General features: G+C 58.1%; 8 protein-coding genes across 8 annotated transcripts in view; all 8 read right to left on the reverse strand.

The window, feature by feature from the left end:
• Positions 1–980, reverse strand: part of LSCM1_06194 (uncharacterized protein) — a gene marked incomplete at both ends in the record, with an annotated part of 1,269 nt that extends 289 nt beyond the window's left edge. The window contains one exon of the mRNA XM_067323626.1: positions 1–980. This exon is cut by the window's left edge and continues 289 nt beyond it. Within this exon, the coding sequence (XP_067179255.1) occupies positions 1–980 (980 nt within the window).
• Positions 981–2,697: 1,717 nt separating this feature from the next.
• LSCM1_06195 (uncharacterized protein) lies at positions 2,698–3,996 on the reverse strand (the record flags this gene model as incomplete). Its single annotated transcript, XM_067323627.1, has 1 exon — positions 2,698–3,996. The coding sequence occupies one exon, from the start codon at positions 3,994–3,996 to the stop codon at positions 2,698–2,700; it is 1,299 nt and encodes a 432-aa protein (XP_067179256.1).
• Positions 3,997–4,837: 841 nt separating this feature from the next.
• On the reverse strand, positions 4,838–6,049 carry LSCM1_06196 (uncharacterized protein; the record flags this gene model as incomplete). The annotated part of the gene is made up of 1 exon (XM_067323628.1): positions 4,838–6,049. The coding sequence occupies one exon, from the start codon at positions 6,047–6,049 to the stop codon at positions 4,838–4,840; it is 1,212 nt and encodes a 403-aa protein (XP_067179257.1).
• A 1,865-nt stretch (positions 6,050–7,914) lies between these two features.
• LSCM1_06197 (uncharacterized protein) lies at positions 7,915–8,784 on the reverse strand (the record flags this gene model as incomplete). Its single annotated transcript, XM_067323629.1, has 1 exon — positions 7,915–8,784. The coding sequence occupies one exon, from the start codon at positions 8,782–8,784 to the stop codon at positions 7,915–7,917; it is 870 nt and encodes a 289-aa protein (XP_067179258.1).
• A 1,391-nt stretch (positions 8,785–10,175) lies between these two features.
• Positions 10,176–11,333, reverse strand: LSCM1_06198 (uncharacterized protein; the record flags this gene model as incomplete). Its single annotated transcript, XM_067323630.1, has 1 exon — positions 10,176–11,333. The coding sequence occupies one exon, from the start codon at positions 11,331–11,333 to the stop codon at positions 10,176–10,178; it is 1,158 nt and encodes a 385-aa protein (XP_067179259.1).
• A 753-nt stretch (positions 11,334–12,086) lies between these two features.
• On the reverse strand, positions 12,087–12,776 carry LSCM1_06199 (uncharacterized protein; the record flags this gene model as incomplete). The annotated part of the gene is made up of 1 exon (XM_067323631.1): positions 12,087–12,776. The coding sequence occupies one exon, from the start codon at positions 12,774–12,776 to the stop codon at positions 12,087–12,089; it is 690 nt and encodes a 229-aa protein (XP_067179260.1).
• A 1,094-nt stretch (positions 12,777–13,870) lies between these two features.
• LSCM1_06200 (uncharacterized protein) lies at positions 13,871–14,632 on the reverse strand (the record flags this gene model as incomplete). Its single annotated transcript, XM_067323632.1, has 1 exon — positions 13,871–14,632. The coding sequence occupies one exon, from the start codon at positions 14,630–14,632 to the stop codon at positions 13,871–13,873; it is 762 nt and encodes a 253-aa protein (XP_067179261.1).
• A 1,117-nt stretch (positions 14,633–15,749) lies between these two features.
• Positions 15,750–17,645, reverse strand: LSCM1_06201 (uncharacterized protein; the record flags this gene model as incomplete). Its single annotated transcript, XM_067323633.1, has 1 exon — positions 15,750–17,645. One exon carries the CDS (start codon positions 17,643–17,645, stop codon positions 15,750–15,752), a length of 1,896 nt encoding a protein of 631 aa, XP_067179262.1.
• Positions 17,646–18,160: the final 515 nt, after the last annotated feature.

Genomic DNA, 18,160 nt, shown 5'->3' on the forward strand with positions numbered 1-18,160 from the left:
ATCCACGCCTCTGAGAGCGTCTCCTCCTCGTCCCTGTCCTCCTCCGTCACTTGCGACTCGGCGTCGGTGGAGCGAATACTCGCCTCGTAGGCATGCTCGCTAATCACGTGGCCGTGGGAGCTCTCCGTCGGGCCTGCGGTGCGACGCCGGCGCGGCGGCAGCTTCGCGCGCTGTCGCGTCGCAATTCCGTATACGACCTCGCCCAATAAGAAAAAGGCGAGGCAAAGCAGCCACGTCCGCCACTTGCTCGATGCGCCACTGACGGCAGCAGCAATCTGCTGAGCCCCCAGAGCGCCTGCCGAGGCCACGTGCGCCTGGGCGGCCGCTGGGCCGTACGGATTACTGGCGCCCATGTCTATCCCCGCGCGTGGCATCCGCTCCTGCGCGTTCGAAAATGCGCGCACTGCCTTCATGCTATAGTAGGTACCGAAGCACACGCCGAAGAGCTCCATAGCAGAGCGGAGGCCCTGAACTAGCACGTTGGTGAGGTGGCCTGCAATTTCCATCCGTGCCTGAAGGCGCGCTTGTCGGTGCTGCTGGCGCTGCTGCCGGATCAGCTGGCGCTCCTTCTTGTGCTCTGCCTGGATACGGCGACTGCGCTCCGCAGGTGACTCATTCAGCGGTGGCAGCGGGGTCGTGTGCTGATTGATGGGGGAGGGTAGCGGATTGGATTGGTCTGACTGTTGCTGCAAATTGAGTGGGGATGATATGCCGTTATTGTGAGCGCTATCACCGCTGTTGCCCAGACTGTTGGGACCGCCTAGGCTGAAGTTGGGGTTGGAGCCGTATTGGCTGCTGCGGGCAAAGTTGTTGAGTCCGCTGCTCATTCCGTAGGAAGACCCTCCTATGAGGCCTGGGCTTCCGTACATGCCGCCCATACCGCCTAAACCCCCACCGTACATGCCGCCCATACCGCCTAAGCCCCCACCGTACATGCCACCCATACCGCCTAAGCCCCCACCGTACATGCCGCCGAACATGATGAAGGTTGGAGAACTTTAATGACGAAAAAAAAGAAAGAATGTGCGGGGCACGGAGAACACGAGCGCAGTGGTAAAATACGATCTCTCCGCGAGGTGCGACGAGCTGCACCGCAAAGGTGAAGTACGCGGCGTCCGACTCAGACATATCGTGAAGGTATTTGCATAAGAGAGGGAAAAAAAGAACAAACGGTAGAGGAAAAGAGGAGTGTGCCAGCATCGTGAAGCCAGTGACAGCGGCGCTTGCAGCTCATGTAGCTCTCTTCGAACGCGCCATCACGCATGAAGGGTAGAGATGCACATAACGCTCTGCTTGCGCTCGCATTAGGACGCAGCAGAGCGGGGGACATCAGAAAGTGGGAAAGGAGCCCCGCTGGCAGCGAGGGGTCCAGCATGCCATGCTTAGCGCTGAAAGGCAGCCATGCATTCGTCTGCTCTTCATTTTCCTTCTCTTCCCGAAGGTGGCAGCAAGAGGAGGAGGGTGCAGACTTTTCGCATCGAGCAGAAGCGCATGCCTACTGCAGCTACAGCAGCAGGCCACGCTTGGCACTCTCGTGTGCTGCTTGTACCTGGGGTGTGCGTGGGAGCGAGAAGTACCGAAGGGGACTCACACGTGACCACCGTTTAAAAAGACGAGTAAAGGGAAAAAAGAGATAGAGGAAAGTAGAAAAGGTGCGCGCGCGTATGGGGGAGTCGAGGGAGAGGGATAGAGAAGGGCGTTGGCGCACGTATTTTAAATTACATCGGCTGCTCCCTGCCTTTCGGCCAGCAGTGCTGTCTGCGAGGCAAATAGGGAGGGGAGGGGAGAAGGAGCAAGCGAGACGCCCATGAAGAATAAAACTAGCGACGGCTAGGTTGAGGAGGGTGTCTTCAATACAAGACAAAAAAGGCAGCGCAGGGCACCCGGCAGTCCAAACATACCCAGAAGGAGAAGAACTTGGCTCTCTCTCGCACACCGCGCCCACATTCACTAAGAAGAAAGGCATCAAATGTACGCAGAGAGCCTAATTTCCTCTGCCGTTCGTGTAACGCAGCTCAATCCCAGCCATTGCGAACAGAGCGTCTGCCGTGGAATCGAGCCAAGTTTTTAACGGGCTCTGCCTGCCCCTCCTCACTTCTCCCTTGCATGCGCTCTGCACTACCGCAGGCAGACGTACCCGGGTGTGCTGTACGCCACGATCCACAGGGGCAGCTTTAAGCGCTCTGCTCCATGGTAAAAGGGGCGACCTCAGGCGCGCGGGAACTGAAAAGAGGAAGGGGGCAGGCGCGTGCTGGACGAGCTCAAGGAGAGCGTTGGAGAGCCTCAGAGCAGGGCTTTTAGAGGCCCGACACCCTGCTAGTATGTCAGGCTTCACTCGCAAGCCCTTCCAGCAGGTGCATCCCCAAATAAGACGTGTGGGACCGCAACGTAGGAGTCTAGGTGGCGCGATGGCGCAGTGGGAGGCGTTTACACGATGCTCGCGGCATCTGTGCCGGATCACCGTATGCAGGGGGAACTAGAAGATGCAGCATGTTACACCCACGCACACACATACACTGTGAAGTGGAGGCGTATGGATCTCTTCGCGCAGTTCTTCGTCTATCGCTATTGTTTTGCCGACCTCTGAATGCGTTGCTCGGGTACGGAGGAAAGAGAAGAACGAGCGTATGCAGCTGGGGCGTGAGAAAGGCGGAGGTCTAGAGACAGCGACACTACAAGCGAGAGCTGAAGGAGACGCTACAATTTCCATTCATCTAAATTAATCGTCTGGCCAGAGCTCTTGGCAGCTCGCAGCGCCTCGAGCTTGGCCTTCATCTCGGCCTCGATGCGATCCGTCTCCTTCCGCATCGCGGACACTTCCTCCTCGTGCCTTTGCCTCTCCAGCATCATCTGCGCCATCACGCGCTTCCGCTGCTCTCCCAGCTCGGCTGTGGTGCGGGTGCGCTCCTGCTTTGCAGCCTCTGCCTCTTTTGCCCGCTCTTGCTCGCGCACCCTTTCCTCCTCCAGCACTCGCTCCTGCTCTGCACGCTTACGCTCCTCCTCGCGCAGTCGCTCTTCAGCCTTGGTGCGCTCGATTGCCTCGCGGAGTGCCTGCTGCTCTTGCGCCTCGCGCACCTTGGCTTCTGCGCGACGTACCGCGTCCGCCAGTTCCTGCCCCAGCTGCTTTTGCGCCATGTCGCGCGTGAAGCGATGCTCAGCGGCCAGGCTTGTCGCCTCAGCCCTCTCCTCCGCTAGGCGGCGACGCTCCTCGGCTAATTCGCGCTTTTGTGATGCCAAATCACGCAGATGGCGCTCGACGTCCGCCTGCTGCTCACGTTGCACTTCGGCGTACGCCTCCATAAGTGCCTTCTGCTCGGCCGCCTTCTGTTCAGCTGCCTCAGACTCCCTCTTGAGCCTCTGCATGTCACGCTCACGGTCGCGCTGCTCCTTGGCCTGTCTCATCTCCTCCTCGCGCTCTTCCTCTCGCCGGCGCTGCATGTCGCGCCACTCCTCAGCTCTGCGCTGCTCCTCGCGCTCGAGGTTCTTGGCATACTCGGCCTTTGCCTTGGTCACCTCCTCGGCCCGCCGCAACTCCTCCTGCTTTTTTTTGAACCACTCGGCGAAGGTGCCCTCGGAGGTGGCGCCGCGAAATCCACCATTTGGAGTGCCGGAGAGGGGGTTCTTTTTGTATTGATCGTAGGCGTCCTTGAACAGCTGCTCGTCTGTGGCGTAGCGCGGCTTGCGGGAGGCGCCGGCGTCGGCACCGTAAGACGATGATGGGTTGGCGGCGGGAGACGACGGCTGTGGAGCCGCCTGGCGGTACGGACGCGCGCCGAAGCCGCGCTCCCGCCGCGTCAACTCACGGTCGTAAGCCGAGCGCTTTGTGGGGTCATTGAGTGTTTGGTACGCGTTTACGACTAGTTTAAAAATTGCCTCGCCGTTTGGGTTCTTGTCTGGGTGCAGCTGCAGCGCCTTCAGCTTGTACGCCTGGCGGATCGCATCTTTGTTGGCAGAACGTGATATTCCCAAGATGGTGTAGTGGTCTTGTTTATCCATTGCTTTGCACGGCAGCGCGCATCCCCGGGTGTGCGTCGGGAGTAAGACTGGGAGAAGGAAACTTCGCACAAATAAATCACTGCGTGTGGGCGTGGCGGAGGCAGAGAGGGGAAGCAGCGAGAAAAGGACAGGAGAGAGAAGGAATGGCACGCATAGAAGAGCCAAGAAGAGGGTCGAACAAGATGCACGGGCCTGACCGTCCGCAGGACGATATGGACAGTGCAACGAGCCCGTTGAGGCACAGGCCTTCCCTCTTGAGTATCGACACCACACATCGCCGCTCCAATGGGGGTGGAGCGCAGCGTATCTACGTGAGCCTTGTCGCGCTGACACGCATGCACAGAGGTGCACACTGAGATGCTGTCGATGAAGCCAATGCAACAGCAACAGCATTGGTCAGGGACGAGCTGTAGGAATGACCGAACACGGAAGGAAAATCATGAAGATGCCAACCGCGAAAAGACGAACGCAGAGAAGAAAGGATTTTTTTAAAGCCCATGCATCGCAGCACATGTGTGTCGCGCAACCATGTCTGTAATGCACTTGTGCAAAACCGAGCTCGGCCATACACCGAGCAGGAGCACATTCCCACAACAGGGGGTGATGGAGAGAGGCACAACGAGGGGGAGCGAGATGGCGAAGAGAGCCCAGGCGATGCACCGAGGGGCTGTCTCTGTGCCTGTGTGTGCTTCCGTGTCTGCTTGGCAGTGGTGCACGTTGTATTCGTCTCCCCTTTATTTCTGCACACGGAATCATCCCCAGCGGCATGTACGCGGCGGCGCGAGAGCAGAATGCCGGCGAGCAAGCAAGACATGCACGCCCACGTCGCGAGCATGGGAGCTTACTCGTTCTGCTTTGCCTGTTCCGCCGCCCTATTCTCCTCCTCGGCTTGCGCTTCGTCAAGGTCCAGCTCCTGCAGGAATCTCTGAGATTCTTTCAAGGCCAGCGGCAGGCGGGAGAGTACAAAGAGTATGACGCATCCGAGTACGGCCGTCTCGCCCCACACACCAATATACTGGTGCAGGAAGTCCAACCACATAATGATGATGCGGTACTTGAAGGTTCCCAGCGCCATCTCCTGCCCCCAGCCACCGTGGCGGGCGCTAATGTGACGCATATGCTCCGGTGGCTTTGCGCCGTAGAGAAGGTAGTACTTGCGCGCATCAGGATTCTCGATGATCTCATACGCGTCTTTCAGCTCCTCGAGCGCCATCTTGCGGTACTCGTCGTCTTCCTCCGTCTCTAAAATCTGCCGACGCTTCTCCTCGTACTTCTTTTTCAACTGAGCAGGGGTGGTGGATCGCGCGGACTTGGTATCCTTCGCGTCGAGTAGTACGCCGAAGAGCTCCCGATCCACCTGCGACGCCAGCTTGTTGTAGGCAAGCTCTACTTGCTTGTTTTCTGCCTCACACCTGCGACCGCAGTAGACTAGCTGACCGTGTTTCTCTTGGTGATCGTGAAAGGCCTGCTTGATTTGCTGTCGCACCCTAAAGTTTTCGAGGCGACGCGCTTTGTCGGGGTCGACGGCAGCCTCCTTCGACGAGGTATTTGTCGCAGACGCGTTAGTCGGATCTGACGCCGTCCCTTGTGACAGGTTGAGGCGGCCTTCGATGCCGAGCGTGTGGTAGTAGGCCTCCAGCTCCTCGGCGTCCACAGCGCGGTGGGGGTTAAGAACTTCGCCAAAGCCTCTACCAGACTCCACCTGCGGCACCTCCAAGTTGTACTCCTCGTCGTACTTAGTGAGCATAAGGAAGATGATAGCAGCGAATATGAGAATGCCAAAGAAGTAACGAAAGCACCTCCCCGAGTCCTCGTGCCGCTCCACGAGCTCGCTCCATTCGGCCTGCGTGATGACGCCGCGGTTGGGGTCGCGGTTGCGCGCTGTGTAACCTGCATAACCGTAGAAGGGGTTCCTCTGCTGTGCACCACCCGTGGCGCCCATTAGCCCCTGCCGTGCGAAGAGGTTCTGCTGCGCCCGCGCGGCACTCTCCTCTAGCTTAGCGCGACGATTCAGCGACTGCTGCTGCCGCACCTGGGCCGCTTTCGGCTTCATTGCACAGCAATACTGTTCTTCTGATTCGTTGTGGGCCCCTGGTCGAGGAAAAGAATTGGCGCTGTACTCAAAAGGAAACGGCGCAAAATGAGAGCGATGACCGGAAGTATTAGTCGTAGAAGTCGGGAGAGCACCGCTTTCCCATCGTATGGCCGTTGTTCGCCTTCTGTTTCGTCACTGCAAGGGCAGCAGCCAGCCTCGAAGCCCACGAGAAAGACGTATGCGCGGCTGAGTGCACCACTCTTCTCGAGTGGATCTGGGCCCTGGCGCGTGATTCTGCGAACCCCCAAGGCCTTGAAGAGGGAAGGGGCTTTGTGATACAGCGGGTCGGATCGCTTCGAGATTACGCGCAGCTGCTGCTCTTCACTTGTTCGTATTCTCCCTTCACTACTCTCTTCTCAATGGTTCGGCGCTCTCGGCCCTCCTTTCAACTGTGCGAAACGAGAGAAACGCAGCACTCGGAAAAGGTCAAGTCATCGAGCATACATATTCGATGGGTGCGCGTATGTTCGGATACGTTTAGAGGGAACAGGTGTGCAAGCATGGGTTAAATGGTACAAGACGAAAGCGAAGATGATCGATTGAAGAACTGGCGTCATTACAAGTACGCTGCATGGCGCTCATCGTGAGGCTGCTGTGGCTGGAGCAAAGGGCGTCGTGCGCAGCGCGCAGCCTGACGGGCGCCGCGTACACCTGTGACTGACGGTGCCACACCGTGCGCCAGCGTCAAGTGCATCGCTTGAAGGAAAACCCCGTGGGCTTTCGCCGTTGCACCGCGACACCGAGCTGTTTGTGAAAGAGGGAGGAAGAGGTGAAGGGCTCTGTCCTTCTCAGTTATGAGAGAGGCCCCTGCCACTCATCGGAGAGTGGAAGAGAACAGACATGGAATGGGCGCTGCTGCCGTGGTGCAGTCACTTTCCTAGCTGCCCACTACCTGCCGCCTATGCTTTCCACTTTGTGACCTCTCTTCAAAGCCGCTCCGCTCTGCTATCTGCTCATTTTCTTTTCTGGCTTTCGCTCTCTCGCATCTGTTTTTTTCCGTTTCTTTCGGCGTGAAGGAGTGCGAGGAGACACGCCGCCGCCGCCCGAATCCACAACAACGGAAGGGCAATGGAGAGAAGAAAAAAGTGTCGATTATATCGCAGTTGTTAGAGGAGGGAGGAAACCTCTCTCGTTTTCTCCTCCGTTATTCTTCAAGAAGAAAATCCACACACGTACCTGCGCATACGAGAAGAAAAAGAACAGCTTACGGAGCCGAGCTGCGAGAGGGATGTATGTATGAGCTCATGGGGGAGCGACGAAGCACACGAACAGTGGTCGGCAGTACCAATACCCCCCTACCGCATGTGATGTGCGCCTCCTTTGCCCTAGGCTGCATACAACCTATCCTTACCGCTTTCCCTCTGAGCTCATTGCCCCTGCGGCGCCCGCCCCTTCACAGCTTCGTGAAGCTCGCCGTGAAGAGATAAGAGGAAGAAGCCAAAGGAAAGCCAGAAAGGCATTGCCCTCTGCCCACTTCATTCGCCCCGTCCTGTCTCTTCATCACTCGCCTCTGCGCCGGCGCGTGCCCCGCTGCCTTTCCCCGCCTTCCATTACACAACAGCGCACCCCACACACACACAGACACAAGCATAGGGAAACACGCGCACAAACATGCGCGCACTGCGATATCATTCACCTGTCGCCCTGGACAATGCCGCGAAGGCACCACTTTGCACGCACGGGGCTTCACAGCCTTTGGTCCAAGGTCGCCCATCCGCCCCCCTCTCCCATCCGCACACAATGGAACATTTTGAGAGTGCGGCCGAGAGCAGCGGCAGGGCCGCAGCCGACAGATGAGTGCCTCTTAGACGAAACAAGGCCCTTTACGCAGCCTGCGGGACGTTTTTGTAGTAGCCCGTGACGACGCAGTGGTCTCGCTCGAAGGGCTCCAGCGACACCTGCTCCTTCGGACGGAGGCCGGAGTCCTTCAGTTTCTGCACCTCGGACGCGAATACGGCTGCCGGGTCGGCCGTGGAATCGATGCAGTTCGCCTTAATCGAAATCACGAAGCCGCCGTTCCCCTTCAGGAAGTGCTGGGCGTTGAGGGCTAAAATGCGCGCCTGGTCTGGTTGAGCAACGTCCATGAAGATGCAGTCCACCAGGCGTGGAATGAGCATGCGGTATTTCTGTGGGTAGCGGGCATCCTCCAAGATAGGAACGACATTGCTGCGGCGCTTCGTCATCTCCTCCAGGTCGCGACCGCTGCGATGCGAGAACTCCACCGCATACACGACGCCCTCCGGCCCCACAAGATCGGATACGTGGCTAACAGTAGTGCCGCTGGCTGCGCCGAGGTACAGCACGGCGGAACCAGGCTCCATGTAGATATTCGCTACGCCGGCGTAGATGGCGGACGCGAGCTTGGAGCGGTACGGGTTCCACACGCGGAACTCGTGCGATTCGGACTCGCCGGCCACCGTGCCATTCACACGCTTCTCGCTGTACACGGAAACGCCAGGGACCAGCGACCGCGTGGAGAGGGTGTCCTTTCCGGCCAAGAGGTAGCACCCGCCAAAACGGGCATGCGGGTGGAAGATGTTACCCTTAGGTGCGCCCGCTCCTCCCCGCCCACCGCGACCGCCGCCACGGCCACCACCGCGACCACCGCCACGGCCACCACCACGCGCATCGCCTCGACCACCGCCACGGCCACCACCGCCACGCCCACCAAAGCCACCGCGTCCGCCGCGCATGATCGCCAGGTTGCAAGAGTGGGAAAGTATGTGAATGGGTGCGTCTGTTTTCTCTCCTGTCGCTGTCTTCGTGTGCAACGACCCAAAAACAACACGGAGAGGGTATGTGCAAGCAAGTGTGTTTGCGGCCCGTCTGTACACCCAGCGTACTAGGGAAGAGGAAGCGTGAAGAAGGACCAGCGCATGCGAAAGAGAGTTGAAAACTGCATGTGGAAAAAGCAAGAAGCACGGCGGACTACGGATGCAGAAAAATGAGGAGGGCACTGCACCGCGTTCGACGAAGTCCTGTCCGCATACGATGCATGAACTGCCGGAGAGGGGGCCGGCGAGGAGGCCCGAGAGCTCGAATCAATGTCCCCTCGGAGGCATTTGCTTCCGTATGGGAGGAATACAGAGAAAAAAGGCAGGTGCCGCATCATAGCCGGTCCATGCCTTGTTCCACCTTCCTCGAAAAAGGGATGAACCGCGCCCCAGCCGAACGTCGAATCAGCCAGCTAGTGGGACCCCCACAGCGCACAGAGTGGTGCGTCTGACACTTTGCGTGTGCGTGTTTGTGTTTGGGTGTCGAATCGACGGAGGCGCACAGACAGAGAGACGCGCAGAAGCAACGGGCTAACTGGAGCGAAACGAGGTAAGTGGAGGGTATTGAGGCGAAGAGAGCAGGAAAGGCTGCTACTCCCGACGTCTCCCACCCTTCTCCCGCCATCCGTGCTCATCGAAGCAATACTATGCACCGAGGGAAGTATAGGAAAGAGGCCATCGTCGAGGGAACGGGAAAAAGTGTGCACGTACGGCCAAGAAGATGCACAGGCAGACACACACACGCACACATTGACGGCTGGGAGGCGCACAGCATCGTCTTTTCGATAACACGCGAAAGAGCTCAGCAAGGCGCACATAGAGTTGTGAGGGGAGACGGCAAGCAGATGCGCATGCGGCACAGCAACATCGCGTTGCACTTCGCTTCCCCCCTCCTCTCCCTAGATTTCATCTTCTCTTGGTCCCTTGGATCTTGACGAAGCAAGGCCCATGACAAAATGCCCTCTTCACAGCCCAGGCGTCCGGAACAGGCGTAAAGTGCCAAAAGCCTTGAGACGAGGGCACCATAGCGGTGGCCACGGTCACTATTGTCCTCCACGTCACCTATCTACCCCACATGCATGCGCCATAGTCAGCAGCGCCAACGCGTGCAGTGTCCCCCTCGGAGAGAGCACCACGTCACACCACCGCTTTCTGCTTTGGGTAGCACAGGAGAAAGAGGATGCAGAATGCGACGTGGGCAAGAGGGCGCGCATGGCACACGCACCTTACCTTCGAGAAGGGGCCGGAAAACAAAGATCGTAACCGCGATGCTGGCCACTGTACTGATCAACAGCACCCACTAGGCGAGCTTATTTCTTCACAGGTGTCGCGCTCAGGCTGGATAGCACTGAGCGCATCTGCTCCGTGCTCTTGGAATACTGGTTCGGCCTCTGCAAGTCCACCAACATACCTACTGCGTTCCAAACAGCGCCGCTCTTCCGGCAGTCATCGATTTTCTTGGCGCCTGCCTGCTGCTCCTGCTTATGACTTGCTTTGGCGGTCATTACCTCTTGCTCCCGCTTTACCTTGATCGCTTTCAGATACTCTTGCGCCGCAGCGATGATCTGTGTCTCCTTCGCCTTTGTTGCTGCATCTATGGCCGCAGTGCGGCGGGCGATCTGCTTTTTCAAAGCCTCCATTTTAGCACTGTCAGCCGTGGAGGGCTTCTCTGGCGGCGTGGGCGGGCTGTTCGGTGAGCCGTCGGGCGGAGAAGAAGCGATAAAGCCATCCGACGCCGGCTGCGACATTGCCACTGGCGTAGGTCTCGGCTCCTCGGGAGAGCCGGGGTTAGGTTGCGCAGCCACCGGTGCTAAAGGAGTACCGTGATTTTCATGATGGGATGGGAGGCTTGCCAGTGCAGCGGCTCCGGGAGGATTCTGCACCGGCGCGCTTGGAGCGCCCCATTCATTGTCGTCCTCATCCCAAGGGGCCCTCACGGCTGCTGTGGCGGCAGGCAGCGGGGCCGACGACATCCCAGCCCCCGACATCCTCGGCGGCGAGCGTGCCTGCGACGGCTGACCAGCGCTCATGTTCACCGAGAAAGAAGCTGGAGAAGCGCTGCCGTCTTGCGCCGAGGCGGGCGACTGCGGGCTGCCCACCGGACCACGGAACGGAGAGCCTACGTGGTCTGCCGGCAAGGCTGGCGATCCAGCGGTAGGGGCAGATGAATCAGGGTAGCCGAACTCCATCGCGGAGCTTGAAGTAGAGCGTGGGTAATGACGCGAAAATGACCCGAAACCACTACAGCAACACCACAGAAACAAAAATGGGAGGCCGACAGTAATACGAAGTGCGTCGATGATCTGCGTCCAAGAGGGGTGTAGGACGTACGTCTGTGCAGAGAGAGCGAGTCGGTGGCAGTCGCAGAAAAGGACAGCAAAAGGCAGAAGAAAAAAGGTAACGGTAGGTGAGCAAAGCTGCAGGCTTCGGAGAGGGGTCAGAGTGGGGGTGCAAAGAGCCGGGTGCATGCGCACATACCGTGACGCACCGAGAGGCCAACATAAAGAGAGAGATGAGCAGGTGGTGAGGTGCCCAACAGGAAGAGGAGTGCGCCAGCAGATCACAGTTGAGTTGAAAAGTGAATCGAAGCAAAAACGAAAGACAAAGTGAAGCGCTGTCTCAAGATGGCGGTCAAGTGCGCGCAGAGCAGGTGAGAGGTTACCACCGATGGACGATTGGCAAAATACGTATTTGTGCGTGCGTCATATGTCAGCACGCCAGTCTGCGGCATATTCTCAACGGTGCAGAAGAGCGGGGGTCATGAAAACCTGCCCATAGCACTCAGTTAACAGCTTTTTTATTCATCTAAGCCCCCCTTGGCACTGTGGCGCCGCACTTTCACTCGAATCAGATGGCCTTGTGGCGGTTGCTGGCACCGTTGCCGCACGCGAGCCTGTGCGCTGACCAAAACACACGCATACACGGAAAGCAAATATAGCAGAAGGCAACGAGAACGTTGACAAAAGAGAAGGGAAAGCAAAAAAAGAGGGAGATGAGTGGCGAGTGGAAGCGGAGACCAAGTGTCGAGAAGATAAATCAGCACAGACAGCGGCTGCAGCGGAGTGCCGGCATGGCTCGCTGCACACGCACAATCCAGTGCAGCATCTGCAGTAGTGCAGGAAAAAAAAAGAGACCAATGGAGAGAGAGAAAGTGTTGGAAGGGCTGCAATGCAGAAGAAAATAATGAGAAAAAAAGAAACTGACAGCGATGACATCTGCATTCACCGCGTAAGAGCCAACACCACAATAATGGCTACGACCACAATGAAGAGGACCACAGCACTGCTAATGCAGCCAATTTTACGAAGCGATCGCTGCTGGCGCGATGAGGCGTGGATTTGATCGTGCCCGCGCTCGACGAGAGAGCAGGACTCCGCCACATTGTTCGTCACATGATCCAAGCCTTCCTGCTGCTGGTGCACAAGCGCGTGAAACTCTTGATACGTTGCCTTCAGGTCCATAACAGCGGACTCGATCTCGCGCGCACTCTGTAGCTTTTCGCGCTGAATTGCCTCCTCCGTGTGAAACTTCGACATATCGAGCCTGAGCACCTCATGAAGCACCGCCTGCGACTCTGGAGCGTCGACGCTGTCCTCTCGCACAGTGGCCGTGTCTACCTGCCGGAACGCCTGCAGCTCCCGACGCGTGGCCTCAGCGTTGATGAGCTCGAACATCGCCTTCTTTTGCGCGTACTGCTGTCTTAGCAGCTCGAGGGAAGGTTCCTGGTCATTGTCGATCCTCTCGACGCGAGCATGGCACTCCTCTACGAGGAGACGGGCGCGACGGAGCCTGTCACGAGCAATGGCGTCCCGACCTGTCCACAGCTCTTTCGTGGAGTTCTGCACGTCACTGCAGGCCTTCGCGAGTTGCTGAACAGACCGCGAAAGGACCTCTCCGCTCTCAACGGGCATCTCGCTGCCCAACGCTTTCGTTCTTGGCGTAGCGCAAATGCCTATGCATGTGTGTGTGTGTATGTACGTATCTTGTCCGTCGTCAACGCGACGAGGGAGTGCAGCGAACACGCCTTAACCTGCCAATACGCCTTTTCCACCCACTCGCTCACCCCCACACTCACCTACTGACGAACACGCGCACACGCGGAACCGAGACGCGCCTCAGTGGGCCGATAGACCAGCTCGAGAAGAAAGAAGCAGGAGCAACGAGCACGGAGACGAGGTGGTGCGGCGACACCCCACGAAGACGCTCGAGGGAGGAAAAGGTAAGGAGGCAAGCAAACGACAATTGAAAAGGCCCTGAGCGGGGGGCACACAACGGCGTGCAGGACGACGTGGGGCCAGAACGGTGCCTGTGGAATCTATGCGCCTGTCTCTAGGCTGATAAATCAATACATAAATCAATAAATATATAAATATATATATGGAAAGCTCTTGGAAGAGAGAAGACACAAAGAACAGGAGTGTCGTGAAGGAGGTGAAGAGGTACGGGGGAAGAACGATCGTCAGCGTGTGCTTGCTCTGCGAGATACGCGTGCATCTCGCAGTGGGCAAGATCAGCAACGCAACCGCGGGGGAGGTTCAGTGTGCTACGGATGACAGACCCTCCCTCCATGCATGCTTTTTTCGTCGAAAACTTCCCTCGACGCCCTCCACTGCGTTGTCTGTTTCGCCTTTTCGCACCCTTTCTGACAACGCCAGCGGACAAAGCTGCGCGTCGATGACAGACACCGCCACGAATAACTCAGCGCGCACGCAAGAAATGCTGCAGAGCACAAGTGAGCCAGTCATCCGCGTGCACGCCTGACCAAGAGGAGGTCACGCATAGAAGAAAAAGACAAGACGGCGAATAGGAGAAGCGCACACTCCGACTCGCCCCTTCATGCCCACCGGTGAGATACCTTCCCCCGAGCAGAAACGTGAAGACATGAAGCAGCAGCAAACAGCAGCAGGAGCGTCGAGAAAGGGTAACGGCGCAACGCGCTTGCAAGTGTTGCCGATGGGAATGGCAGTCGCTGCAGGAGTCACTCTAGAAAGCAAGCGCCGGAACGTTAGCTGCTACCGAGCATCTGCCCACGGCCCCAGTTGTGCGAGCCGCTGCTAGCCTGCTGATTTTCGCCCCGCCGCGCCGCCTGGAAACGAGGGTCGTATGGGTGTACCTCAGGGCCGAAGGAACCGACGCGGTGCGTCAGCTGTGAAAACTGGCGCTGCAGCCACATTGGGGTCTCCAACCACCGCTGATTGTGCGAAACTGGAACGACATCCCTGAAAAAGACGTAGGCGTGTCCAGCCACAATGCCAATCATGTCGGAAAGCAGCCCCTGCCCCATGACGAGGTGCAGCGCCATCAAGACCCACGGAAACACGGCCGAACGGAAGGAGAAGCCAAATAGCGAGAGCTCCTGCTCCGGGTGCCGCTTGCAGAATATCCAGCACAGCGCCATGAGGAATGAAAAGCTCGTCACGTACACGTTGAAGAAGAGCCCAACAGCAGAAAGGACGCCCACTAGCAGCAGAAACATGTACGCCATGTCGCCTGTCTTACCTTTGAAGTCACGCTCTTCGTTGTTCTTGACGTACGTGACGAACATGGCCACCGTCATGAGCCATGGAAAAGAGAAATTACCGAGGTAGAGGGCAGCCGTTACGAAGCGCCATACCTGCAGTGAGGTGATGGCGTCCGAGGTCAGGACAACCGAGCCGACACCTATCACGTTAAGGGAGCAGGCAGCGGATAGGCCGACCGACGCGATGAGAGAGGCGCGGGTCATGAGGCCAAGCTGATTAAACCAGTCACCAAAGTTTTGTGACATGGCTATCACTTTCTTGCTTTTCTCTGTGTCGCACTGTAGCGATGAGTGAGTGTGGGTGTGGGTGCGCTTTTTTCGCTGCTACAGTCGCAGGCAGATGTGTGAGTACGGATACAACGCGGTAGCCGGAAAGTCAGATGTGGATCCGGAGGGAAGAGAGAACAAGCGTGATGCACTTCAGCAGAGGGCGAGGGGTGGGGTGGGCGAAGTACGCCGTTCCCAAGCAAAGGAGTAGACGAAGAAGCAGCCCCCAATGTGAACCGCTCGCCGCTACACAAGCGCACCTCTCCCTTCCAATCCCCCTCACACGCGGAGGAATGTCACACCCCACTCACATCTGTGTCCTAACAGATGAGTCACCGTACCACTGGCAAGCCACCCACAAAGGAGATCCGCTTGCGCAGTGAGTAACATAGAATCTGCCGCTATGTCTCTCGTCGCGCGACAGGGTCACTACTGGCTCTGGGTACAAGGTCAAGCAAGGGTCGCGGCGCCGCCTGGGCAGGCACGTGCAGTGCCTCAAAGTTCTGCCTCGCGCTTAGAATTTGCAAATTCGCTATGCGGGCTCATCTTTTTTCGTGGTTTCTTCTGTCTCACAGCCGACATACACAAGCACGCGTGACGCATTCATCTAATACACTCATACAGCGATGCGTGCAAACAAACAGAGAAAAAGAGAGAGAAGGAAGACAGTCTTCACAGAGGCGGTGTCGGCCAGGGAGGCGGCCTCAAGGGAGGATGTAAAGAGACGGAAACACTGAGCACGTGCGTGATGGCTTCCCTGAGAGACACACGAAGAAGCGAGAAACGAAATTGGGGCGAATACTCTAAGGAGAAAAGATGAGAAACAGAGAGAGATACAAAGAGAGGTGGTGATGACGACGATGTCAGGAGAACGAAATATACTGAAGCGAAGGACTCGCACGCAACAGACACAAGCGTCGCATGCAAACCAGTCGACAAAGAAGCGAGAGCATCGCATCAAGTGCAGAGAGAAAGAGGAAGGGAGACAGCAGCGGAGTAGGAGATAAGTGTGCGAGAAAGAGAGAGAAAAGTGGACGGCTCCCGATCGAGGTCGTATATCTCCACCTGCACTCACTCTCTCACGCACGCACACACATTAGCCGAGCTTCTTCACCTGGGAGGCACGCACAAAGACGCCTTTGCCCTTAGGGCACGTGAAGTACTGCCTCTTGTCAATGAACGAGGAGCCGTCGTTGGTGCCTTCGTTGCCCTCTAACATCTCCAGCCCAATCCAGATGCCGGCACCAAATGCGGTTGACCCGTTAAATCGCACGATAGCGCGACAGCCCTTATATGTAACCTGGTCGCCAAGGTGCAGCTCATTGGCGGGATTAACGGCGTTGGAGGAGTGGAGCACGCCAGAGGTGGTGCCGCTCGTAGTGCCAGAAATTGCGCTGCTGTGTGGGGTGCGCGACCGATTGGCGGCGCTGCGGCTCGGTGTGACGGAGCGTGTAGGGGTGGCACCGCGAGTGGTCAGTGTAGTTCGCGCCGCAGAGCCAGAGCGACCACCAATGGTACGGGATGGCGTTCCGCTGCGAGCAGGGGTGGTGCCGCCGGCTCGTGCAGGGGTACCGCGTCGCACCGCGGCACCACCCGCGCTGCGCGCCAGCGGACTCCGCCCACGCGTCGCAGGCGAGCGGCGTGGAACGGATCCAGCGCTGCTGCTGTCGTGGCTTCCGGTGCGGCGGTGAGTTACAGCGCGTGAGGGTGAGGAAACGCGGGCCGTTGATGCAGGATAGCGTGTGCTGCGCGGCCGCGACAGTCCGCTCGGCGTCTGCGCACGGCGGGCCAAAGTGTGGGTATCTTGGAAAGCCGGCTGCCGGGCCTCGCGCGCGCGGTCTCGTTCTTCTCGGAGTGCAGCCAATTCGCCTTGCAGCTTGGCCATGCAAACGCGCAGGCGGCGCGCCTCCTCATCGAAGCGAGCGGCAGCTGACTCGACGTCAGCCGAGATGGCTGTCGCCCGCAGCTGCCCCGCCACCACGGAGCCGCGCTGGACCACCACGTCAGCCAGCCACGGATGGTTAAGGGCGGCGTAGAGGGGGGTGCGCTTACTCGGGTCCTTGTTCAGCAGCGACTGCACAAAATCCCACGCCAGCGGCGAGATACCAGGCGGCTTCGGCAGCGGAGTGCCCATGATCGTACGAAAGACCTCCTTTTCCGACGCGTTCGACCCTGGTGAGTAGGGGAAGCTACCAGAAAGCGTAATGTATGTGACGACACCGATCGACCACGTGTCGGCATTGAAGCCGTCGTAGTGGGTCTGTGTGAACTTGGCGTAGAACATCTCCGGAGCGCCGTAGCGGGGCGTACCGATGACGTCCGAGCAAATCACCCGCTTGCCCAGAAGGCGTTCGCAGCCGGGGTATGGCATCATCAAAGCCGTCACGTCAAGCGGGTCCGTCGGGGTATCGCTAGTGCACACGCCGCGCGAGCGCTTTGCTAAGCCGAAATCCGTCAATTTAATATTGTCGTCCTCGCTCACCAACAAGTTCTCCGGTTTAATGTCGCGGTGGATGATGTCGTGCAGGTGGCAATGGAGCACCGCTTTGATGATCTGGTACGTGTACAGCTTCGACTTCTCCTCCGTCAGCTTACCGCTGGAGGTCTGCAGAATGAGCTCGCAGAGGTCGCCGCATTGGACTTTCTCAAAGAAGAGCAGAAACTGCTTTTCCGTCTCAACGTACTCGAGAAACGTGACCACGTTCTCATGGGGCGGGATGTGTCGCAGTACGTCGATCTCCCGCTTGATCTCTGCCATCGCCATCTCCACATCGCCCTTTGCGAGGGAAATGAGGTACTCCTTCTCGATAATCTTCACCACGTACTTCATCCCAGGCCGCGACCCTGGTGGAATGTATGGCGGAATCGTTGTGCACACTTTTACCACGCTGTATGCGCCACGGCCTACAATGTTCGCCTCCTGGATTGTGTACTTGCCGGCCACCACAACGTTGGCACCATCGCTCGCGGCGTTATCGCTAATGGGCTGCATGGCCGCGCGCCTCTAACTGTAAAAAAGGGAAAAAAGGGTCTGCCGCGATGTGGGGCACCGCGCAATCGTATCGACAAAGGTGGGAGCAGGAGTAGGAACTTAGGGTCGTAAGTGAACGACAGTGACTTTCAGGCAAGAGAGGCCAGCGCCCAAGTGTATATCCTTGTGTGTTTGTGTCGATGTGCAGCGCTCCGATGCTCAAGACGGCGGGTAGAAGACCAGAGCCGCTACTTTTGTTTTTTCGCTTCTCGGCCTCGCTCCCTTCTTTGCGCGTCTCTCTGATAAGGCCTGATCGCTTTAGCACAAGGCGCGCGTAGAACAGAGAGCCGAACCACACACACACGCGCCAATGAGAAACACCTTGCAGTTGCGAAAATGTGACGCGGAGACAGAAAGAAGCTGCGACGGAGATCTCCTTTTCCGTGCATGTGTAAGGGAGGGAGTGTGACGGTTTTCAGGGGGGAGGAGGGCGACGGTGGAGCAGCGACGCCGCGCGCACGAAAAAGGAAGCGAGA

Source organism: Leishmania martiniquensis, chromosome 19, assembly GCF_017916325.1.
Source record: "Leishmania martiniquensis isolate LSCM1 chromosome 19, whole genome shotgun sequence".
NCBI classification, from domain to species: Eukaryota; Euglenozoa; class Kinetoplastea; order Trypanosomatida; family Trypanosomatidae; genus Leishmania; species Leishmania martiniquensis.